The sequence below is a fragment of the Cololabis saira genome, chromosome 11, assembly GCF_033807715.1.
Source record: "Cololabis saira isolate AMF1-May2022 chromosome 11, fColSai1.1, whole genome shotgun sequence".
Taxonomy (NCBI): Eukaryota; Metazoa; Chordata; class Actinopteri; order Beloniformes; family Belonidae; genus Cololabis; species Cololabis saira.
In genome coordinates, this window is record NC_084597.1 from 17,944,275 (window position 1) to 17,970,045 (window position 25,771).

Below are 25,771 nucleotides of genomic sequence, written 5' to 3' on the forward strand. Positions count from 1 at the left end.
GTAATTTTTCCCCACTGAAAGCTATCCTATTCGCCAATATCTCAGAGAAATAGCAGACTATTCCTTTAAATGTGATTTCAGATGGTCAATAAATAAAAATCATAAAAATGCACCTTTAAAAAAAAATTCTGGCGGAGGGCTCTCATTTGGACCCCCCCAATGTCTATACCATGGTTACGCCCTTGAGTTCACTCACAAAAAAAGGGGCTAAAAAAAATCACCACGCCAGGAAAGGGGAAGGCAATCGGGTTGATGAGGTATCCCTTATTTATTTTTCAGGTAGTTGGCAACCCTAGTGAAAAAGGACTTTAAAAACTAAAAAGGGAAGCGATAATATAACGTGCAACTTTGTTAAAATACCTGAATAACATAAATTGTCGAAAGATAATATAAAAATACATGTAAAAATGAAAATAACCCCTTTTCTTCAGATTAAATGGGTATTTTTAATGTAGGTTTAGTTGGTTGGTGTACAAAGCCCGGTGTTGTGCCAAAAAGTGATTGCCTGCCAGAATCTGATTTCTTCTGATTTGTGGCCACGGGAGCGCGCACAGCAGCCCGTTGAACAATAGCGCTAAAACGTTAGATTTTCAGATTATGAAGCTCAAGAATGAGATCAAATCATATTTAGGTAAAAACAACCTTTCATTAACTGTATTTGGCCTTCAATCAATTTTTGGCAGGTGAAAATGCCTATTTTGTGTTGTAATGGTCCTTTAAAAGAGTTAAAAGCAATCCTGTGAGCTCTAGTATTTATATTATGAAGCTCAAGAATAAGATCAAATCATATTTAGGTAAAAACAACCTTTCATTAACTGTATTTGGCCTTGAATCAATTTTTGGCAGGTAAAAAGACCCATTTTCAGGGGAGAAATCAGATTCTGGCAGGCAATCACTTTTTGGCAGACACCGGTAGCGCCCCCTGCCGGCCCGGAGGCTGAACCGGCCATCTGCCATCCGACCACGTGAGCTGGTCGTCGCTTTGTGTTTGCAAGTTAGCAGCGATACGATGAAACAAAACGCCCGCTGACGGCGAGCATCCAAGTACCTGCTCGACTCGCTGTGCGGTTTGTGCTTGTGTGTGTGTGAGCGGCCTGAGGGAGCAGGAGGACCCGGCCCCGGCTGCTGCTGTAACCCCGCGGAGACGCTCCCAGCTCGGGCAGGAATGGCCGCCGCCTCGATCCCCGCGTGCACCGGCGCTCTGCTGCTGGATATCGAGGGAACCACCACCCCGATCACGTTTGTCAAGGTGCATTTACGGCTCTGCGTGCAGCCGCCTCCCTTTAACCGTGTCTGATCAATGTAACCATGTAATCTGCCTTTATTACCTGCACACAGGGGCGAAAATCCTGTTTCATAGTTGGGGGGGACAATAAACAGTAACATTTTAGAGAATAAATCCAGTGGGGGACAAGGAATAAAAGTTTTAGCCTTCCTTTTAATACAGCATTTTGACATTTCCATCTCTATCTCGCAAACGGGCAGAAGACCTTTCTTAGAGCAATACAAAACAATGGTATTAAATGGAAGGTGGCAATAATACAGCACATCTGACATAATACACTGCAAAAACCCAAAATCTTAACAAGAATATTTGTCTTATTTCTAGTTAAAATGTCTCATTTTTAGTTTAAAAAATCTCATTACACTTAAAACCAGACTCATCACTGGAAAAAACAACAATTTTCACCTGTTTCAAGTAGATTTTCAATAAGTAGAAAAATCTGCCAATGGAACAAGATTTTTTTGCTTGTAATGAGAAGATAAATCTTGTTCCACTGGCAGATTTTTCTACTTATTTCAAGTGAAAATTTACTTGAAACAGGTGAAAATTGTTGTTTTTTTTCCAGTGATGAGTCCTGTTTTAAGTGTAATGAGATTTGACTGTTTATTATTATTTTCGATTTCGGTTTCGGCCACAAATTTTCATTTTGGTGCACCACTACTAAATACTACTGCATTGTTCCAAAATTATTAATTCTGTCTCAAATTATTCTAGGGGGGGACAGCTTTACTAATGGGGGGGACTTGTCCCCCCCGGGATTTTCGCCCCTGCCTGCACACCCGTGATCACCATCGGTTTCTGGATTGAATCATTACCCCCCACACCAACCAATCCCACCTGAGTGACTCTGGTTTAAATGCAGACTGTAACAGAAGTAAAATCATTTAGTAGCCCACCTTCAGTCTAAGTTTTGTTTGTTTTCTTGCTGTAGGACATCCTGTTTCCCTACATCAGGGAACACCTGGAGGATCACCTGTCCTCCCACTGGGAAGAAGATGAGTGCAAACAAGATGTTCATCTCCTGAAGAAACAGGTGGACAAGGATGATGCATCTTTAAAATGGCAATCCTCACTGAAATATTAAAGTTTACTAATGTGGGGGATTTTGATTTGTGCATGGAGGTTTCATCTGAGATATAAGTGGGGTGGAAAAACTCGACCACATATAAAATTGGAAATTCACAAAGCCAAAATAAAATCAGCAAACAGTCCCACCCAACGGAGACTTTTTTTTGATGATCAAAAACAGACAACACAGACAACACACAATAACAACAACATCGTGGCTCGTTAACAGTGAGGCCAGAGACAAAAAATAATAAATAAAAGATAAAACAGGATAACTGTGGATATCAATGTGGATTCTTACAAATCAATAATCATGTCAATAATCAGTAATAAGCAATAAGATAAAGAACATGTTTTTGAAGAAAAAACAAAAAAAACAGTAGTGCACCCAACAGAGACTTAAAACATAAAATGAGAAGGAACCAGGGGTTTTCATCTCAGCATCTTAGATTGTTTTATTCTCCTGAACATGTATGAAGATAAAAAATATGAACTTTCCACTCGGTATCGCTTTCTTCCAGGCAGAAGCCATCTATTATTGGGTTTGGCTTAAATTTTCAATGTTTTGTATCACTTGGGTAAGAAGTTAGATTAAACGTTGGTGTAAATGTTAGACTCCTAAAACAGACAGGACCCATCTTCTGTTTTGCAACTTTATTTGCCCCACGCTGCACGTATTTCTCTTGGACTGTTCTCTCTAGAGCAGCCGGGTATCCACACACACACAAGCACCGTCACGTTACAGAGCTGCTTTTTCTCTTTTCTCTAACAGTGATGTAAATCCTCTGGACATTTAGTGCTTGAACAAAAATAACTAGGCACAATACAATTGGGTGGATAAATGAAATACATTAAATAAATGAATAAAATGCTGTCAGTGTTTTATCCATCACTTGAAAAACTATAATCTAAACGAAATATTTCCAGGGTGCAACATAAACATGACATGCAGTTCTCAGTAAGCTTCACTGTCCTTGCAGATGGAAGAGGACATGAAGCAGAACCGGGCGTGTCCTGTCCACGCCGTGGACCAGACGGTCCACACGGACGAGGAGAAGGCCATCAGGGAAGTCGTAGAAAACGTGCTGTGGCAGATGGCGGCGGACAGGAAGTCCACGGCACTCAAACAGCTGCAGGGTCACATGTGGCGGGCGGCGTATTCTTCTGGGAGAATCAAAGGCGAGTAAGTACGCTGGTCGTCTTCCTTGCTTATTCCTGCACACGAGCTCTCCTCAAACTTGCATCATGAATTTAACGGATCTGCTGCCAGAAGCTCAGAAACTGTAACAAGGTCTGTCTTTATACAAACGCAAACATGAAATCTTGAATGCATCAGTAGTCCGAGCATAAGGTGTGGTGTGAGAGACCAAACTGGATTCTACATGTCTGCACTTATGTAGATGGATCTGTGATTTATTTGAAGGTGTTCTCCACCATAAGCTGGAGTTTTTAGACAGTCATTCCTCTCATCGCTCGTGGCTGTTTGGGATTCTTCTGTGAATCTAAATTATGGATCTAAAATAGTTATGAGGAAGCACAAACTGCACTTTTCCAGGCAGATTGCATGTTTTTATCTTATGTGTTATTGTACTTGCTATGTATTAATTTTTGAAACTGGATAGAATTTTTTTTTTTTGTTTAATTGAACATTTGTCTTAGAAAAATCTCCCAAACTGCAGCAGGTGACAGCTTTGACCAGAAATAACACCATAGTTTGGTCTATAAAACCAATTATAGCTATTATTATTATTATTATTATCTTTTAAATACGTCTTCTCAGAATCTAACGTTGCATTGAAAAATGTGCTTTTCACAAACTTTAAACTTAAATTAAAGTAACTTCTGTAGTCTTACTTTTAAAGCAGGCGTGTCATAAAAACGGAGCAGTCAGAATTATCATGAACATGACGCCAACATCAGATGTTCAAACATCGGTTTTAATCGCAGACTGTATAAGAACTGGACAAGCCCTCTGTGATGTCATCCTGGAGAATGTTTTTGAAGCCTATTTATCCTTCTTTAGTGCGGCATCATTTTGTAATTGGGCGGGACAAATTGCCCCGAGCAGCCGGCTTTTACCAGTCACAGTTGGCTGTTTTAGCTGGGTGGGCTTAGCTTATTTTAATTCATTATGGTAATTTGACCAAACGTCCTCATTTCATTGGCTCTCTAGCTGGAAGAAGTAATTCCTACTTAATGTTGTGTAATATGGGATTTGTTAGATTTCTGTTTCCTCAACCAGAAACAGCCAGAAGCATCACAACTTTCCCTCTAATTACTTAACTTTTTTTTTTTTTTTTTTACTTCAACCAGATAAAGATGGCGGAAGCTTAAGGCTTTTTTAAGGGTTGAATTCCTTTTGCTTTCCCTTAAATTTTAGTTTTTAACACTCCGCTAGGTATTTTCATCATATTTTTAAAACGCTGCATAACTTAAAACAAGCAGTGTTGTCCGTGTGATGCATTTATTGACCAAGAGGGAATATCTGACTTCTTCAAGCCTGATCAGCCACTTCCAGTTACTGACCAGGGAATTCCCAGATAAGAATAAGAAATAGTTCTGCTTTAACTTATATCAATTAAAATGTGTTGTATAGTGTAAATTGCAAATATTTCCATCCCAGAAAATATTTATAAAATTATTAACTGTATTAAGGCCATATTTATAAATAACGTTTACTTTTTTGTGTAATGTGCTGTCTAAATCTAAAGAGAAAAAGCATCAAACTATAATGTACAAGAAGTTTTGAATATTGATTTTGTCTCCTCTGACTTGTTTTCAGAATCTGTAAGCCTCTTTTTTTTCAATTTCTCAAACAGGATCTATCCAGATGTGATTCCATCCATCAAAACGTGGCGGGAACGCAGCCTGAAAGTCTACATTTACTCCTCAGGAAGCGTGGAGGCTCAAAAGCTCCTGTTCGGTTACTCTGTCGAAGGCGATGTTTTAGAAGTTAGTAACTCTCTCACCATCTGACATTGTCATTGAACCGTCTTTATTTACGAGAGGATTGATCTTCTCCAGTCTCTAAACAGGGTTACCATGTACATTTACTTGACTTTGCTTTGACACGACAGTTTCTGACTGGATCATTTTGTTTGACCCCTTCAGTTATTCGACGGCCACTTTGACACCACGATAGGAGCTAAAGTGGATTCCAAAAGCTACGAGCGGATCGCAGAGAGGATGGGCTGTCAGCCTGAAGAAATAACCTTCCTGACAGACGTAACCAGAGGTAACCATGGCAGCGGTTAATCACTTTATAATCCACCGGTAATGCAAAAACACTGCCGTAAATTATATTTATTTAATTTAGCAAAAAGTCCACGTCTAGAGGGACATTTGTATTTCTAAATAACACCTACACATCCGTTGGGTGCCCGTAATTACACAACCCAACACTAGGTGGTGATGTCGGAGCTTTTTTAGATTGCTGTAGCTTGCAGTGTTGAGGTTCCTTTTTATTTACTTTCTACACAAAGATGGAAATTTTCACTTAACTTTTTAGACTTCAAGGACACCAAATAAAGTGTCCATGTTGATAAAGAGGGGAACAAAGTAACAGTCCACCTTTCTTTGTTAAAGTGGGGTTAATTGACGCGTCTGTACTAGGGCTGGGCGGTATGGACTAAAAAATGTATCACAATAATTTCTGGCATTTATCCCGATAACGATAAAAATGACGATAAAAAAAATACAAATTCAACTCCACCTTTGTAACTATAAATCTATCACCATATTCAGTCTTTGGAGCCCCCAAAACACTGCTCTAAAAGAATACTAAATGCTACTAAACTACACCAATTAAATAGAATTACCGTAATTTCGCGACCATTCGGCGCACCGTGTGGAAAGGCGCACCCTCATTTTTGTGTGTCATTTTTAGATTTAAAACATACATATGGCGCACCGACCCAAAAGGCGCAGTCTACAGAGCAGAGCTGCACACACGCGTGCCGCAAAACACGCCGGCCGGAAAACACACACACCCGCTGCAGAACGCACACACATGCAGAACGCACACACAAGCACACAAGCGCTTATTTAAAAAATAGAGCTGGAGCAAAACCTCTGTTTCTGCATTAAAGAGCTCCGCTAATTCAGCTGCGCCAGTCCGAATTTCCTCGGTGTCAGACACTTTCTGCACAACAGTAAATAAACTTTTCATACCCCGTTGTGCGGATCATCCACTGCGCAGAGCCCGTCTCTCCCCAGCGGGGTGGAGCAGCGCGCGTCACAGCGGCTTTAACCGGGAATGTGACCTGTTCGGACCGGCTGGGACCGAAGCCACCGACCTGTATGGGAGCAAGGGCTCCCGGGGAAAGACCAGCGGCATTTCGGCCGGATATGCCCCGGGGATGGTGCGCCCTGGCCCGGCAAACCCGCGGCGGGAGCCTGGCGGCTCCTGAGCGCATCCTCTGCATCTTGGTTACCGGAGATCAAACCGACAGATTTGCCTGAAAATCTCGCAGGGTGAAGTTGGTCCGACCTGGGACAGACCCCTGAAATCCCTGCTCCTAAAGCGGGTGGGAACCAGGAGAATTTGATCTGATCCCGCTTTGGGAACCTGGAAGTCGGGTTGCAGCAGTGCGCGTCACACGCGCTGCAGAACACAGAACACACACGCACGTGTGCTTATTTAAAAAATAAAGCGGGAGCAAAACTTATTTTGATTGTACTTTATTTCACTTTACCGTACACATCAAGCAAATCCTTCAAACTCTTCATCTTCTGTATCTGCATTAAACAGTGCTGCTAATTCAGCTGCGCCAGTCCCATATTCCTCGCTTTCAGAGTCACTTTCTGTGTCCTGCGGCCCCTCTGAAATGCCGGCTTTTGCAAACGCCCGAACAACAGTCCCAGCAGATATATTAGCACACGCATCAACAATCCACGTGGAAACTGTGGCATAACTGGCCCGCCGCTGCCGTCCGCTCTTGGTGAAGCTGTGCTCCCCCTCAGTCATCCATCTCTCCCACGCCGCCCGCAGCCTCACCTTGAACGGCCGGTTCACACCGACATCCAGCGGTTGGAGTTCCTTTGTCAGACCTCCCGGAATAACAGCCAGCAAAGCATTCATGTTTTTCACTTCTTTTTTTACACTGTCTGTGAGATGGGCGCGCATAGAGTCACAGATCAGCAGCGATGGTGATGTGTGGAAAAAACCACCTGGTCGCCGCATAGACCTGCCTCAGCCACTCTATCATCATCTCTTCATCCATCCAGCCCTTTTCATTTGCCCTTATTATGATGCCGGCTGGAAAAGTCTCTTTAGGCAACGTTTTTCTTTTAAAAATGACCATCGGTGGCAGTTTTTTTCTCCAAGTAATCCGCCAGGCGCTGCTGCGCTACTGTTGTCCTGGCCCGGATGGAGAGATGGCACCGCTTCATGAACCGAAAACACCAGGACGAACCTCCGTGAAAATGTTCAATTTCCATCTCCTCCGCCAGCGCTACTGCTTTCCGTCGGATGGTGACCGTGGAAACGCTCCTTCCACTCGCTCTTTGCTCGATCACCCACCTCTCCAAACTTTCCTCCAAGTCCGGCCATCTCGCCTTGTGTCCGCGGAAGCTCAGCTGCGTTTTCTTCACCTGCCGCAGTTCGTTTTCCAGCTTCCTCCACTTGCGAACCATTGATTCATTAACTTTATATTCTCTTGCGGCTGCTCGATTCCCATGTTCCGCCGCGTAGCTGATCGCCTTCAGTTTAAACTGTGCTTCATAAGCGTGTCTCTTTGCCATCTTCAGCGTTGTTAAGACAACAATGTTCTGCGTGAAGCACATACCTGTCCCTTTATACACCCCCCCTTCCCCCTCAATCACGTCCGCAAACCATGGGTGCTTCACACCCCCCACCTTCCCCCTTTAACGTCTGTGGCTGGTGTCATTCACGTCCGCAGACCACGGGTGCTTCACACACCCCCCCTTCCCCCTTGTCTGTGGATGGTCTCCTTCACGTCCGCAACTCCCCCGGGGCTTCACCCAAAGCATAGATATGGCGCACCGTTTCATAAGGCGACCGGCACATTTAAAAAAAAAAAAAAAAAAAAAAAGGGCGCCTTATGGTCGCGAAATTACGGTAATAAAAACCATTGTCCTTCAAGTTTTTCTAGCTTATAAAATCACAAAGTAGAAAAAAATACAACCTGATAAATAAAGAAACAGGACAAATACATAAAAGTTCACTGAAAATAAAACCCTATCAGTGATGACCTCTTCTAATATAAATAAAATGTACAAATTAACCTGTGGTTGGAACATGCCACAAATTAGATACTATTGCAATTTTTTTTCGTAATAGTCAAACGTTATATCAAAATGTAACAACCATTTCCTTCTGTTTTTGCAGACTCTGCACATAGTAAATGATGTTTGCTCCTCGTCACTCTTTTTAAATCCAAACCAGTTCCAGAGCTGGAGCCTCGTTTAACAACGAGCTCCTCGCTCTCAGATCCGCTTTCCGCCATGTTTGTTACACAAAAACGTCATCAACGGGAATTTATCATTTTTACCGCGAATTTACAAATTCTTACCGTGGGGAATTTTTTTGACGGTATATCGTGAACGGTAAAATATCGCCCATTCCTAGTCTGTACTCACCATTGGGTTTGTTGTTACAGAGGCCAAAGCGGCAGAAGAAGCCGGGATGAATGTTCTGGTGGTGGTCCGGCCTGGAAACATGGAGCTGACGGAGGAGGAAAGCGCCCACTACAAGCTCATTACGTCCTTTTGCCAACTTCAGCTGACTGGACGAGCTTAACGACTTCACTTAACCATGACCTTTCTTTCCTTCTCGTCTTTGCACCCAACCCTTTTTACAACTCTGATGTTTTCCGTTGTTCCACATAAACAGCTGGGAGGTGCTGGGACTCTCGTACCTAAGACCTGGATGCCTTCCAGGATGTCACAGTGGGACATCACCATTCAAGAGGACTGACATGCTGTAGATAAAACGGTCACAGCCCTAAAATTAATGACAAGCCTGAAGGAAACTGCACAAGAACTGTTGAGGTCACTGTACCTTTTAACTCTTAGATGAACTGTGTATTTGCCACTTTACAAATGTTCGTGTGTGATTAAGCTGTGTTCGTTGCCATTTTGTAAACAATTCCTGCCTGTACACTTACAAATGTGTTAGTTTGATCTAGTTTGAGAAAGTAGAACCATTGTAGAAGTCGTTTAGATGTCTTAATCCCCTCACGGGTGGACAGTGTCTGTTAGAAATGTGCCATCAGTGTTGCTCATCTGTAATGTTGACCGTTTAGAAAGGGGGCAAAAAACAACAAACATTGCCAAAGTGGGCGAGTTTGTATTAACAATGAAGCAAACTTCTAATAAATGCCTTGTATCACACGATTCTTAAAGTCCAAGTGGTCATTTATCTAAAGTTATGCATCTCCACAAACCTGCGTTGCTTTGAATCAAAATGTCAATTGCATATCAAAGATGGTCTTCGCAGTAACACGCTGGTAGTCCTGATGGAGAGGCAGTTCTGCATTGACTACTGTTGGCTGAATGAGAGCACTCGCAAGTAGGGGTGGGTATTGGGAAGGACCTCACGATACGATACGCATCACGACACTTGAGCCACGATACGATACACATTGCGATATCCCGATTATGCGATATCCCGATTATTATATTCTACATAGTTCACCGAAAAATGTAAAACTGCATTACACATCTTAAAATCCAAGTTGTATATATGTACATCAAATGATAGTGATGTATCTTAAAATCTGAGTTGCACGTTCATCAGATTATAGTGACAATTCATGGGACAAACTGAGTCAAAACAATGTTTTATTATAACTATACAAGCTAAAGTTACAACATATTTGTATATGTTTTTCATATTATTTACATCATATGAAATTAACATTAAATTTAGTATGAGGTTGCTTTAATTATGTGGCAAATGATAATAAACACAAGAAAGATGGTACTAAAACCAAGGACAGGCACAGTGATCAGTCAGTATAGATATAAATCCATAAATAAATAAACCTCTGTCCATTATTTTTCATTTTTTAAGGACAGGCAATTGTGTTATATAAAAAATAAATTATAAAATGAAATAAAACCTGAGCTCAGTGCAGGGCCCTCCCAGGGTTGGTAGAGAGTGGCAATGCCCAGGACTGTCACTTAGGTAGGAGCATTGGGGGATATAATGGGAAAAAGATCGGGGATAAAAAAAAAAAAAAATCGATATTCAGATTTTGAATATCGATATTGAATCGGGTGGAAAAGTATTGCGATATATTGCCATATCGATATTTTGCCCACCCCTACTCGCAAGGACTCCTATCCCCTCCCTCACACTGACAATGCTCTCACCCACCTCTCTGGGTCCCGCTGGTTCATCTTCCTTGACCTTTGCTGTGGCTACTGGCAGGTGGAGCTGTCCCCGGATGCGTATTCAAAAGTGAAGGCAGTTTAAAGTGACACCCTTTGGACTTTGCAATGCACCAGCTACTTTCCAATACCTGATGGAGAGGGGGCCGGGCCATGTTCCATGGAGCCGTTGCATTGTTTACCTGGAGGACCTACTGGTGTATGCGTGAAACTCCAAGACTCCCCCCCTGGCATGTCGTCAGCACAGGTCCACCAACTGTGCTGCTGCCTTCTCCACAGTCAAGGTGACACTCATTCAGGCTCCAGTGTTGTCGTATCCTGACTCTGAGCGGCCTTTCATCCTGGACGGTGATGCCGCCCGGAGAGGAACTAAATCACCTGTTAGGAGCTGTGGGCAGTGGGGTCCAGGGGGGCTGCCACTATCTCTATAGGGGGAAGCTCCACCTGGTTCCACTGGCTCAGATGCCACAAGGATGTAGAGCTCCGTCGCATCTGCAGTTCAGATTTTCTAATCTAAAAAGTCAGGAAACATTCCTCCAAAAATTGACCCTCAAATTTTGTTATTTACATTTTTTCGCCATTTCTACATTAATAATAATAATAATACATTTTATTTATAACATACTTTATATTTAATAATCTCAAGCTAAAGAGCAGAAAAATAAAACATGAACATTTTTTAAGAATATATTGAAAAACAGAGCATATAAAAGATATATTTAGCTATAAGCTTTCTTAAAGCAGCACAATGTAACTTTCAGCTTTTGTTGAGTTTGGCTCCTTTGGACAAAAGCGGTAGTGCTTTACCAGAAAGAACACTACATTTCCCATGAGCATTAGCGCGTACTGCCGGAAAACTGTCCTTGTCGCGTGCATTTGTTTTGATGAGAGAAGACAGGATGGACTTTCAAAACTACTTTTCTGTTTTCAGCGGTCGTTTGCAGGATGGATAGTGAAGAGATAATGTATCTATTTTTGGCTAAACAATATAATATGACGATGTTGAAAATCACTAAGTTCAACTTGGTTTTATTAGTGAAGTCACTGTTTCAGCGAGATAATGCGCCCTACAAACTCATACGCTCTGCACCTTTTTCCTGACACGTTTTTTAGAGGGACTTCGTCATAAATTAGTAGTCCAACATACTTACTGACAAAATAAAAAAATACTTTATAACTTGTGAATAACTGAATGCCCATTCCTTATATATTGCAGATCAGCCCTGCACAATTTTACAGTTCTCAGGAAAAATACTAGAAATGTTCTATTGTAGGAGTTTGGGAACAAAAGAGCAGAGAAACGCTTTTTGTGGACGAAGAAAAAAACTTGTGTGGTTTAATCCAGTCTCTCGTAACTAACTGACCGTTACCAACGGTAACAGAACACTAACAGAAAACACATCGTCATCATTAAGGCCGTGTTCAGACTGCAGGCAAATATCCGATTTTTAGCCCATCCAGATTGAAACTGGATGACTCTTTTGAAGTCTGAACAGTCCCAAACCGCATGAGATCCGATTTTTGCAAACCAGATGGAAACCACCTCCGGGAGGTAGTTTCATATCCGATCATTATCGCATTTGGGCAGATGCGTGTCAGTCTGAACAGCTCCAAACACTCAGATCGGATATGACTGTCCCAGACGCTCCAAACCACCCACCCATTTCCAGTTGTGGAGCTACTCATCCTTTCACAGAGAGCATGTACAATCTCTGATGTCACGTCAAAAACTATTATTTGTAGTTTAAGTGTTGCAAATTCACATTACAAATCATGTTTTAATAGCAAAAAAAGACCGCATTTCCACGTAGGGTCGCCGCGTACCCTACGGCGCCGTAGGCTCTGCGTTGGTGTAACGCGGAACCATAAATCAGCCTTCAGTCGCTGTGACTGAGCCTGAACCTGCAGCCCGTCAGCCCCTCTCCTCCTAGGAGGAGAGGTTATGGAGCGGGGCTGCCAGTTCATTGCTGGTTCGTTTTGTTAACTCTGAGCTTTGTTGGTTGGTTTGTTAGTTTGCTGGTGGTTTTGTTCTGAACACCTTTCTCTGTTTCTCATTTTGCTGGGACGCCGGGTCCCTCCGCCGAGACACAACTTTTGCGGTATGCGTTCATTTTTATGTCTAAAAATGATGCGCAGTGCCCACCCAATCAGAAACGGTACAGATATTTTGGGATTTTTTTAATATATAAAAAAAAATACATGACTTCACACAATACACGCGCTGGGTGACGCCTCCGCTCCGACGTCGTTGCTACGGCAACCCGTCAGATCAGTCAATGATGTGGCCCAGTCTGAACAGAGCCAGATCCGATTTGGACACTTGCTAAACACAATGTGGACAGTCAGCCCTGAAAATCGGATATGAGAAGGAATCAGATATATATCAGATTTGCCTGCAGTCTGAACGCAGCCTAACTGACCGTTACCAACGGTAACAGAACACTAACAGAAAACACATCGTCATCATTAATAACGGCTAGATTCTTGTGAATTCTAACCTAAACAGTTAAACAGTTAAACAGTGTCCTGCTCATGAGTGGCCACCACACACGTCCCTCCAGAGTTCACAAGCACTGGCCCTAAATAACGACTTGGGGCCCCTTATGACCCGTCCAAAATGATTCCGCGGCTCTCCAGCAGGCACCAGAGGGCAGGAAGGGGCGTCAGCAGGAGTCTGGTTTGACGATGGGGACGGCCTGCCGGGGGTAGGGCCCATCATAGGGAGGTCGCAGAGGGCCCCGATGGGCGTCGTGACGGACAAACACATACTCCGCCGCCCGCAGATCAGTAGGGACCCGCACCTGAGGAGCACCATGGTACGAGGTTGGGACCGGCAGAAACGACCTGGTCCTGTCCAGCAGAGCGCCTCGCTGCTCCGGGGCCGACCAAGGGACTGTGGTACAGGGAAGGAAATCCCCCTGGGACGATGTTCGAGGATGACACCCAGACTCTTGGCCTGTGGGGAGGGGGAAAACTGAGTAGTTGTCTATGTTGAGGGTGAAGCTGGGATGTTTGGAGATGGTGGACTTTGAACCAATGACGACTAACTCCGTTTTGTTGCTGTTAAGTTTGAGAAAGTTTGAGGAGAACCAGGCTCTGATTTCCTGTAAGCAGCCACAGAGGGAGGAGGGTGGGACGTGGAAGTGGGTTCGGAAGAAACGTAGAGCTGGGTGTTGTCTGTTTAACAGTGGAAATGGACTTTATGTTTGTGGAACATCAGTCCAAGTGGGAGGAGATAAATAATGAATAGGATAGAGCCCAGGACAGAGCCCTGGGGGACACCAGAGGAGAGCGGGGATGGATGGGATGTGTATGATTTCAGAGTGGTAGTAAACGTTCGTAGTTACTTCAGATTTTGGGATCCAGACGCTGATTCATTGATCTGTTAATGTTTAACACTTTTTGACCTGATGCAACTTGTCTGTTTATAATTTTTAAAGCAAGCAGCAACATGCGGACACCCAGACACCCTAAATATGACATCAAAGTCATAATTTGCAATCAAATTGGAAGGTTTAGCCTCTCAAATGTTTTTACGTTTTTATTATTTTAAATGTATGATTCTTGCTTCCTCAGATGTTGCTCGGGTCATAACGGGTCAAACGCAGGGCTGTCCAACGTGGTCCTACAGTGGTCCCAACTGTTCTCTGATCTGTTGAGAGTTCTCAGAATCACCAATGTTTGACATGTGAGCCAGAGATCGATCCGCTGCATCGGTGCACAGCAACGAGAAGTGGCCATGACGAAACTCGATGCCGAATGTGCCGATGAAGACCAGAAACAGCATGACCACGGTCCACTGCCAGCGAGCTGAATCCATTGCGGAGGACATGGCTGGACGGGTGGAGTTAAGGGCGAGAAAGGTGACGGGGCATCAGACCTAAACTAAAACAAACATGGAAATCTGAGCTCTTTTACTGTCTAGGCTCTGCAGTTCACTAATGCTTGAATGAAGAAATGTCTCAATTTATTATTTAACAGGTCAGAAGTTATTGGATTACTTCAGCAGAGTAATCGTTACTTAGTGACATAAAGACTTTTTTTTTTTAATTGACAACATTTCCTGATGTCTTAATTTAATGTTGCTGACACACTTTGGTGAAAAAAATAAACTAGTCTTCTTGTTTCTAGCAGCTGGTTTTGCAGGCGGAGTCAGCAGCTCAACGCTACTCCACCCCCCTCTTCCTCTGAGGAGTTTCCCTGCAGCCAAATATCCCAGACTGCATTTGGCATCAAAAAAGCAGGAGTAGTGGCGAAAGAGAAGAAGTTAAAAAAAATGAGTATAACTACTTAGTTGTGTCACATAAAGTAATTTTACAATAATTTCATGTGAGATTAAAATTCTTCTAACTACAGTTATCAAGCCTATTTTAAAATTTTCTCTCACTGTTTAGGAGTTTTTTTTTCTTTTCATATCTGTTTAAGTGTATTTACAATATACATTCTGAAAAACAAAACTATAAAACTCATCAAAAACACAGCATATTGTTAGGATTTCACAAAATTGTTTAAGAGTTTGAACTTTGAAGGGTTTTTCTACAAGATTCTACACTGGTGGTTTTTCACTATGCAAAGTTATCTCCTATTCAGGAGTTCAGCTATAGTTCAGCTGTTTTCTCTAGTCGCAGAGTCAGCCCCTGTTTATGGCTCGACTGTTTTCTCTATTTGCAGGGTTTAGTTCAGATAGTTCAGATATTTACTCTTCGTTAAGTGAAGACAATGGGGAGAAACAGATATTTTAACATTGAGGGGTCTTATGTTATCTGGGTTGACATCCTAAGGAAGAAACAGTGAACAGGGACACTAAAGGTCTGATATGTTTGGCAGATGGGGTTCACGTACAAAGAAAACCTCCCTTTTTAGTATAAATAGGACTAGATCGATGACCACCGTGTGCATTTTCTCTCCTACCTTTGTGGTTTGAGAGAAGTGTACCTCCGGCCGGAAAATATTGTGCATGATATAATAAAAGCTTGTATTAACTTTGATTCTATTTCACTGGTTTTCTTATGGTGCACCAGACAAACGAACACTAAGGATCTTTCAATATAAAGTACAGCTTGTAAACCAGGGCTATTCAATTGGCGGCCCGCGGGCCACATGTGGCCCGCCAGGAGCTTTTATGTGGCCCCTGGTCATATTTCAAAAAAGGGGGTGTTTGTTGAAAAAAAAAAATATTTTTTTTTTTTTTTTTTTTTTTTTATAATAGTGATGCACCGAATGTTCAGCCGAAAATAGCAAAAAAAAAAAACACTTTCGGTGTTCGATGGAATAAGTGGGGAAAAAACCGAACAGTTAATAACAGCTAACAGATACAGACAGACACACAGGCAGACAGACATGCCAGGAATGCGTTCACACAAGGTGCGATTTTTATTACTTTGCATTTCAGATGGAACTTCTAAGCCTCCTATAATTCGTGATTGTTTTGTTTTGCTGATATAATGCACAGATGTGTCATTAATAAAGGAGCTTATGGTTAATATTTTGGTTGCTTATTTATAACATCAAACTGGCTACTATGGACTAAAATACTTAATATAATATTCAAATAAGGAAATCTTGGTGGAAAGTGGTGCTTTGTCATTATGGCGTGTTTTATTAAAAGTAGGTCAATATCAATTTCATTAAGTTTGCACAATGCATGGTTTCAAAATGAACTTGCATTTAAAATAATATTTCTTTATCTGAATATTATATTTAACATTCACAATTACTAAATCTGGAGACAATTAATACATAATTCATATGTAAACTAGATATATTCAAATGTATAATCCAAAGTATTATATTTACATAAGTCTTCGTCTTTGAGTGCAAAATACATTTTGAAAACCCCCAAATTTTCAAATTGTGCGGCCCTCTCCATACAGTCCTTTTGCAGATGTGGCCCCCGGCCGAATCTAATTGAATACCCCTGTTGTAAACACTTTAGCCAGAGCCGTTCACGATGCACTCTGCGTCGTATTAATGCTCAGCGTTTATTTAGTGCTCAATTTATTTTACATGCTTTTGAATACGTGTTAGCCTGCTACCATAGCTGTAATGTCAGAGTACACAAGAACGCTGAAGTTCCAACAGCAGAACTACTGAAAAGCGTTCCTCTATCTTCTGGAGTACGTTCTCCTGAATCATTCGAGCGACCAAGTACTCAAGTCCAAACTCAGCGTACTTGGAATTGAGAAGCGGTCGTAAACTTTCTGGTGATCTGCTTCAACGATGTGGTCTGAACTGTTATTATTACATGGAGTTGCTTTAAAAACATGTCAGTAATGTGTTGTTTTGTGGAATTAGCTAAAGTAATCAGCATCTTCACTTTCTTATTATTATTGTTTTGCACCTATCAACCTCTCATCTGAAGTAATGTTCATGAAAGGATACAGTATTTGATAATTATACAGAGGGTGATGGACGCAGACAGCAGGAAACGAGCGATGGCGACGAGCTTCCCCTCGTTCTTCAGGTTAACCCTCAGGGTGATGTAAGACTGCATCCAGCAGAACAACGTTCCCAGCCCAAACGCCATCTCCGTGCCCACCATGTGGGCCGTCCACAGCGTGAACAACTACCAAAGCAGAGTTAGTGAATCAGCATTTGGATCTGGAGTTTGGATTCTTAAGCCAGAAGTGGCGCTACCTGGAAGTTTCCAACGATGGTCATTCCCAAGCAGGCGATGGAGAAAATCACCAAACTGACGGCGTTCAACCAGGCTTTATCTATTCTGTTTTTCAGCTGCACATATCTGAGGAGTCCAATGATGAAGGCTGAAAAAGAGGAGATCCAAGAACATCTCAGCAGGATGCCGTGTGAAAACTACAGCATTACACATTTCATGCAGTGGAAGATGCTATATATGGAGCTAGAACAATCTCAATAGACACAAATGCACAGGCTGATTCACAAATGCACAGAACAAGATTCACAAATGCACGGGATGATTTACAAATTCACATGACAATTCACACGTGCGTAGGACAAGATACCCAAATGTATTTCTGATGCACACAAATATAACTTGATATACAAACAGTTGGTGGTCTGTGGACTTCGCTGCATTTGTATGACAATCATAAGAACTCACCCCACGTGGGCGACAATTTACTCATAAGCCAATAACATTGAGCCACTAGGCATGTGAATTTCAGTCAGTTCAAAATCGCTTCCAGCAAGGACAGCAGTTGTTGTTGCTTCAATTGTTAATAAAGTTTGACTTGCAAAATTTAAATAAAGTTTAAATAAAGCAGTCAGCTGACTGGGTCTGAATGAAGCAGTGATGTGCTTCAAACGTCATTAGTGACGTCACATGAAACAAGCTCCGGCCCACTGCTTCACCACAACAACCCCATCGACCTTGACTCGTGCTTCGAAGCATTGGTGGAGGTAGTATCACTACTGTATTCTCTCTTCCTGTACCTGGGGGGAGGACAGCTCCTGGGACAATAACTGCACAAAGAATCATCTGCTACCTGGACTCAGAGCAACAGACTCTGTCATTCATTGACAAGAAATTCAGCTTTACTGATAATGTAAAACCAGCAGAGCTTAATGTAAATAGACTCAGAAGACTATTTAAATTTGACAAGTCAGATTTTATTAACAATTCAAGGAACAACAACACAGAGATATCATTAGCTGCTACACTGATCTCACTCATGGTGCACCAGCAACCAGAACATCACCTGTGAAAAGTATCGCAACTGGGAGACCAAACAACAATAAAAAAAACCCAACAAAACCACACATATAAAACCACAGTTGGTGAAGGAAACCTCCTTGAGATTAATAACTAAACACTTCTCATAGCAAACAAGGGGACTAAGTAGCCAAACATATTAAATTAGATGTTTGACTTATCGCTCCGCTGTCCTGGCTGGAAGCCATGTTGAACTGACTGAAATTCACATCATATAGTGGTTTGAATTGCTTCATGTTATTGGCTTATGAGTACATTATCCCCCACTTGGGGGGAGTTCTTATGATTGGCTGAAACAAGGAAGATATCTGATTGGTTGCAGATCATCCAGTGTTTAGAAAAAGACATTTGTGGATTGAGGCAAGTCAGGGGAGTCTCAAAATTCACACAAAAATGCAGCGAAGTCCACAGACCACCAACCGTTTGTAAATCATGTTATATTTGTGTACATCAGAAATACATTTGTGTATCTTGTCCTACACATGTGAGAATTGTCCTGTGCATTTGCAAATCATTAGATTAGATTGTCCTATAATCCTCCCTCAGTGGGGAAATTCACTTTGTGCAGCAGCAGTACACACAACACACACATGCAGGGAAAGGGTAAAAAAAAAAAGTTAAATATATATAATTACTAAATATAAACAGTATATACATTGGAATGAAAAATAAGAAGTAGTGCAGTACGGGAAAGAAAGAAAAACAGTGCAAAAAAGCAGGTAGGATGTGTATGAGGTAGACAGATATTGCACATTTTATTATACTCTGTTTACTATTGTGAGCAGGCCTGATGGCAGCGGGGGGGAAGGACCTGCGATGCGTCTCAGTGACGCATCGCAGGTGACGAAGCCGGTCGCTGATGAAGCTCTCCAGGGCTCTGACAGTCTCATGAAGGGGGTGGGAGACATTGTCCATGATGGATGACAGCTTTGCCACCATCCTCCTGTCCCCCACCACCGCCACAGGATGGAGACTGCAGCCCAGGACCACTTTGTCCAGTCTCTTCCTCTCTGCTGCTGTGATGCTGCTGCTCCAGCAGACCACACCATAAAAGATGGCCGCCGCCACCACAGAGTGATAACAGGTCCTCAGGAGGCCGTCCCTCGCTCCAAAGGACCAAAGGTGGAGTCTGCTTTGGCATTTCTTGTAGAGTGCCTGGGTGCAGAGCCGTCTGGGAGATTTGCGAGGCCCTGTGCGAAATGGCCGCGGGGGGCGCGAAATTTTTGGGGTTTTTCGGGTCGGATCGGGTGTCTATATGCGCAATTTTAACTCTCCAATTAGCAAAATATTGGATACCTTCCCCTGCCTCATCATCATCTGGGCTTGCCTCGATGCGGGGCCCCACGGCTGCTTGAGACCCGGTCGGATTGGTGATTTTTGTAACAAATGTATAAAAACCAGCCTTTCAGAGAGGCATATAAACTCTTCCATTTTCTTTAGTTTTTTTCTTTTTTCATCCCCTGATGTAAATTTCCTGAATCTGTCTCGTTCTCTCGACATTGTGTGACAGTTTGTTCCACACTCCACCCGTCTGGATCAGAGCAGCTTGTGTCTGCGCTTGGTCTCATCAGTTGTATTGAACAACAGACACGCGCATCATTGCACATATATTTATTGATATGCACAGACTAGTACACATTTAGGTCTGTAATGGAACGTGACTGTTGATATTTATAAGGGAAAAAAACTGAGAGAAAAAAAAAAAAAAAAACAGCCCATAGCGCGAGGCCCCGTGCGGTCGCACGGTTCGCACACCCCTTGCGGCGGCCGCACATGGGTGTTTATAGTACAGTCAAGTTTTTTGTTCAGGTGAACACCCAGGTACTTGTAAGAGCCCACTAAATCTATGTCCGGGAGTCAGCGCGAGAGTGACTCGCGGGGATTTTATTATACAGCGCAAACGTCTGTTTGGTGATCCAACTTCGAGGTGCAGATGTTCATAAACCTGGCCGCTGACGAGAGAATTAAAAAAGGGATGTAGACGGGTGATAAGGAACGATCAGATCTACCATGAGCTGTGTTTTTTTCTTAGCCGCTCGCTGCTCCAGCTGATTTTCTCATCTGCGCCGACACAAACAAAGGGGTTGCGCAATCGAGTACGTCCCAGCAATTTCACCCCAACCCACCCACTTCTCACCTGGCTGTGGAAAAACAAACGAGGACAAAGCGGGTGTAGCCGGGACGAGGCGTGACGAGCCGTCCCGAGGCGAGTCGGGCTGAATAGGTACTAGTGGAAAAGCACCATAAGGGGGGGTGATGATATATATGCCTCTTTAAGGTTGGCATAAAAAAGGTCCAGTGTTTTATTTCCTCTGGTGTTGCAGGTGACATACTGGCTGAAGGTTGGCAGTGTGGATGAAGGAGAGGCATGACTGAAGTCACCAGTAATTAGGAGGAGGGCATGTGGATGCTGTGTTTGCAGCCTGCTTACACTGGAGTGTAGGACATCGCGGGCTGAGTCGGCATTAGCAGAAGGAGGGACGTATGCAGCTATCGCGATAACATGCGAGAGTTCCCCTCGGCAGGTAGTATGGCCTCATGCTAACAGCTAACAGCTGCAGCTCTGTTGCATTTGTGACTATTGAGACTGTCTAGCTCCATAATGCTACAGTTGTGTGAAAAAGTGTTTGCCCCCTTCCTGATTTTCTTATTTTTTTGCATGTTTGTCACACTTAAATGTTTCAGATCATCATCATCATCATTAGACAAAGATAACACAAGTCAAAGTCCCGACATGAATCAGATTAATTGACTGAATTACAGCAATTCTGCAAAGACGAGTGGACCTCCACAGCGCTGTAAAAGACTCATTGCCAGTTATTGCAAACACTTGATTGCAGTTGTTGCTTCTAAGGGTGGCCCAGCCAGTTATTAGGTTTAGGGGGCAATCACTTTTTCACACAGGGCCATGTAGGTTTGGACTTTTCTTTCCCCTTAATAATAAAAACATTCATTTAAAAACTGCATTTTGTGTTTGCTTGTGTTATCTTTGTCTAATATTTAAATTTGTTTGATGATCTGAAACATTTAAATGTGACAATCATGCAAAAAAATAAGAAATCAGGAAGGGGGCAAACACTTTTTCACACAAATGTATATGTTTTCATTAACACTGGGTACTCAGCGGTGGAGCAAAGGTGGAGCAATATGCTGCTAAAACTTCTCAGCTTATGTTTAAGCAAAAATTAGCCGGCAACTATGATGACCGGCAGTTCTGGGGAACGGTTCCTGACATCAGAGTGGAGTGGAATTGTGGGAATTGTATCATCCCTTCCATTTACCTCCAAACGCCATCAGGTTCATGACCTCGCTGAAGATGCAGCTGGCTGGTGGAAACTGTCCTGTAACACTGACACAAGAAGATTCATCATCTAAAATAACGATGTCTTAACTTTTATTGTTATGAACATGATTTTTTTTTTTTAATTAAAATTACATGCACCTTATGAAGGGAGGATATCGGGATCCATTTCCCTTCCTGGAACAAATAAAGAATATGTTTAATCCAGTGATCCGTTGAATCTTTATCTGCAGTGATGAAGTTCAACTCATACCATTGCTCTGCATCCAGAGGTAGTACTTTCTCATAATAGAGAGCAACAAAGTACCTGTTGAAATGCATAAAAACACACAGAGAAGTTAGTGATAGGCTACGAAGGAGGTGAGAGAAGCTGGACAATCACATGTAGAAGGTCCCTGATCATCCTACGACAGGACTCATGACTGGAACTAGAGCGTCATAGTAAAGGCACCTTTACTCTGCCATCTCTATTTGAAAGTGGTTGATGAGGGAAAAAAGTTATCAATAAAAACCTGCATTTGGTGTGTAGCAGGAATGCGACAGTGAAAACTCACACTGACCAGAGGCAGAAGACACCGACAGCGTGTCTCATTTGTGTTGCATTGTTTTTCTGTATTTTTTTGTGTTTGTCACAGTTTTTTGTTTCTTTCTGTAAATGTGTCGTGAGAGTTCATATTCAGCATATTAAGTGAAAGTAACAAAAATGTTTCAGTGAACTTACACCGCCCACAGTCCAGAAGCGGCGCCGACAGAGAAGAGGGGGGGCAGAAGAGCCCACAGACTGAAATCCAGCATCCTGTCTGCTCCTGACACCACAGAAGAAGAAAAAGTAGTATTTCAAATTCAACTTTCTTTTAGCTGTTTTTACTCTGAAAGTACATATAAATTGGCAACGCGTCAAACCGAGTCGCGCCACTGCTGGTCCCAGTGTAGCTCTGCAGCGCTCATTTCGGCTGTTGTTTTAGTAGCAAAGCTGAATATCAGGACGTTTGGACGGATTCAATAACAATGACTGATAATATTTATGAGGAAAAGAGGCTTCAAAAGTACTTCAGGCAGCCTACGGATAACATCGCCAGTCCTGCTACATTACCACCACCAAGCGGTAAAGGGTGTGTTTGCCAAGTCAGTGGATCCTGCCGGGTCAGATATAGGGTTGCCAACCGTCCCTTGAAAAACGTAATCTTCCCGTATTTATAAACTAGTAAGTACGCGTCCCATATGGAGCTGAAAAGGGACGCACTTTGTCCCGTATTACTGTGAAAGTCAAAAAATAGTCATAAAATGCCAATGGAAAATATTATTGTTATTTTTTTTCTGTTTTACTACAACTGTAGCCTACAGTAATGGCCTTTGGGGCACAAATATGTTAAAGGAGCCGTCTGTAAGAAATGGCCAAAACTGGTACTGCAGTCACTTTCAAAATATTGTTGAGCGGCGTGTACCCTCCCCCTCCTCCCCCTGACCAGAGGTTGCCAGGTAGGCTCATGGATCTATAATAGGGCTGGGCGATATATCGAGATTTTAATATATATCGATATATTTTCAAACACGATATGGTATGAGACAATATTGTTTATATCGATTTAAAAAAAAAAAAAAAAAAAAAAAAAAATTACATTTTTTTTTTTAATGATTTTGATATAGCTTATTTTGTGACAAATTGACTTGAATTTTTTATTTGAGATTTGCACAAATGTTTTGTTATTTGCACAACTGTCATCCTCAGTGGAAAAGTTTGCCTGTGTCTACATTGTATTAATTGCACAGTGTATTTTAATTTAATTGTTATGCAAGAAAGGGATATTTGTTTTATTTTATTCAAGAAGCATTTTTATTCTATATATGCAGGCAGTTTATTTTTATTTAATTTGTTTTATACATTTTGATATTGTGCAGACCTCTGTTAATAAAGGAACCTGTGTGACATTTGGCACGAGGCTTTGTATTAAAACTGACTGTTTTTTTAAGGGTTTGCCTCAGAAAAAAATGAAGCTAACAGAGATGCTATGCTATAATGCTTTGGGGGAAACCCCAATTAAGGCACAGAAAAAATATCGAGACATATATCGAGTATCGCCATTTAGCTAGAAAATATCGAGATATGACTTTTGGTCCATATCGCCCAGCCCTAATCTATAATAATAACTGGATGGGAAATTGAAAATGGCCGCCCATTCATTTCAATGCATTCTGCTCAGCCAGCGCATGTGCCGAAAAAATCTCTGACTTCCGGGTTTACTTCCGCATACACGGGCCCATAGAGCATGCGCAGTTGAGTCACCTCCCATGATGCTCTGGGGCCTCCCATCATGCCCCGGGGCAATGACGCGAATATTAATATGATATGTATTAATATAATATATCAATTAATGTATATTATTACATGTATAGTATTACATATATTATTAATGTATTGATATAATATAATTACATAATATATATTAATATAATACATCCGTGGAATGCACGGATGTGACGTCAGCTGTGACGTCATGCCCAGAAAGAGACTTTTCTTTGACTTTTCTGGCCGTTATTAAACATTTTTGACGGATATAAAGTCCATGACTTAAAAATATAGAATACAAAGATTAGTAATTGCCGGTGATTACAGTTGGAGGTGTCCTGTGAACAGTTTTAGAGGCTTCTCTTTTACTATTGCGGTCTATGGGAAAAAAGCTTTCTGGGCCCCATGGGATTTTTTGTTGCAGTACCGCGGCTGGCCACTGGAAAAAATCGGCACACCTTCTGAGCGCGAGACTGGGGGGCTGGGTAGGCTGCAGAATGCAGCAGGAACGTAGGCTGCCATGGCTGCGATAATTAGAGCCGAGCTGGCAACCCGGATGCCGAAACAATACTGACTTGGTGATTGGGAGATAGGTGGAGGGTGGAGCTTCAGGCCAAAACAAAAAATGACTGCAACTCCTCTTTTTAAACTGGAATATCCTGGCTTGAGTGCTGTTGTCAGTGACATAAGTATTTGAAATGAACATGATTTTTAAATGTCTGTTGACATATCAGGGTCATTTTATGATTAGTTTTATTATTGCTCTTACATACAGCTCCTTTAAAATGTGCACTATTACTACTAATTACTACTACTACTATTATTGCTATTACTACTAATTTATTTAGCAAAAACAATCAAAAGCTTGTTCTTAAGACATTCAAGGCCTGTTTAAAATAGGTATAAGATGCCATAATAGGTCCCCTCTAAGTTAAGCAGGACATGTTTCTGTTTAAGAAAGATACTTGTTTTATTCAGTTCATTTTGTTATTTTGTATTCAAGTGAATTGCTGGATAATAATTTGTTTTCCATGTGTTCATGGCATACAAACAAAGTAAGATAACGAGACCAAACAACAGACCCTACTGTGTCTGCTTAAAAGACATTAAAACAACCGCAAGTGGTAAGTCTGTATCGCAGATCCAACCTAACCCGAGTAAAGAAGCAGAGCTGGAACCTACCTGTCCCCGGCGAGGCTCTGCGGGGAGAAGCCGGAAGTGCTGTCGATTACCCAAATATCCCCACTGAGATCAAATACTACAGCTCAAATCTAAACAGCCTTTTTTCTCGTTTCTTAAGGAAGAAGTGTTGTAGCTCTCCTAATATCTCGTATCGCGCTAAAAGTAAAATGGTTTCGTTTCTGAGTCAGGACCGTCTGGAGCCTGGACTGTCCTTCAAAATAAAAGCATGGTAGTTACACATAAACATCACCCTCTTTTCAGTTTTAACATTTTGTTTAGAGTTCTTTTGTGGTTGCAGTGTAAAATAATTTTTTGACACGGCATTTTTATTTCACAGTTTTACATTTCTCTGTCGATTTGCTTTTACCTGAAAAATCTCCATAACGGCTACCTTTCTTCTCCCAAACTGTTGACTGCAGTAACTTTTGCTCTGATGAACTCTCATCACTCATAGATTCTCAGAGTAATCAATCACTGTGCAATAATAATAATAATAATAATAGTAGTAATAATAATAGTAATAATAGTAATAATAATAATAATAATAATAGCCTCAATCATATGCTATAACAAATTAATGCACCTTTCAATAACCATGTC

General features: G+C 41.9%; 2 protein-coding genes across 2 annotated transcripts; one reads left to right on the plus strand and one right to left on the minus strand.

Annotated features, from left to right (window-relative positions):
- Positions 1-931: 931 nt before the first annotated feature.
- On the plus strand, positions 932-9,709 carry LOC133454596 (enolase-phosphatase E1-like). The gene is made up of 6 exons (XM_061733319.1): positions 932-1,249; positions 2,217-2,318; positions 3,334-3,536; positions 5,173-5,305; positions 5,465-5,588; positions 8,974-9,709. Exons 1-6 carry the CDS (start codon positions 1,166-1,168, stop codon positions 9,111-9,113), a joined length of 786 nt encoding a protein of 261 aa, XP_061589303.1. The 5' UTR covers positions 932-1,165; the 3' UTR covers positions 9,114-9,709.
- Positions 9,710-13,125: 3,416 nt separating this feature from the next.
- On the minus strand, positions 13,126-25,314 carry LOC133454597 (transmembrane protein 150C-like). The gene is made up of 9 exons (XM_061733320.1): positions 25,172-25,314; positions 22,424-22,508; positions 21,956-22,009; positions 21,844-21,879; positions 21,683-21,750; positions 17,345-17,472; positions 17,090-17,273; positions 14,384-14,542; positions 13,126-13,664 (listed from the first exon to the last, which is right to left on the minus strand). Exons 2-9 carry the CDS (start codon positions 22,495-22,497, stop codon positions 13,372-13,374), a joined length of 996 nt encoding a protein of 331 aa, XP_061589304.1. The 5' UTR covers positions 22,498-22,508; positions 25,172-25,314; the 3' UTR covers positions 13,126-13,371.
- Positions 25,315-25,771: the final 457 nt, after the last annotated feature.

What these genes read in the sequence shown, in the direction of transcription:
- LOC133454596 (XM_061733319.1), top strand. Translation starts at nt 1,166, where the DNA reads ATGGCCGCCGCCTCGATCCCCGCGTGCACCGGCGCTCTGCTGCTGGAT. An exon ending in TTCATCTCCTGAAGAAACAG is followed by an intron (nt 2,319 to 3,333) that starts GTGGACAAGGAT and finishes CTGTCCTTGCAG; the next exon opens with ATGGAAGAGGACATGAAGCA. An exon ending in TCGAAGGCGATGTTTTAGAA is followed by an intron (nt 5,306 to 5,464) that starts GTTAGTAACTCT and finishes TGACCCCTTCAG; the next exon opens with TTATTCGACGGCCACTTTGA.
- LOC133454597 (XM_061733320.1), bottom strand. Translation starts at nt 22,497, where the DNA reads ATGCTGGATTTCAGTCTGTGGGCTCTTCTGCCCCCCCTCTTCTCTGTC. An exon ending in CCTCTGGATGCAGAGCAATG is followed by an intron (nt 21,880 to 21,955) that starts GTATGAGTTGAA and finishes TATTTGTTCCAG; the next exon opens with GAAGGGAAATGGATCCCGAT. An exon ending in CTGTATAATTATCAAATACT is followed by an intron (nt 14,543 to 17,089) that starts GTATCCTTTCAT and finishes CCACCCGTCCAG; the next exon opens with CCATGTCCTCCGCAATGGAT.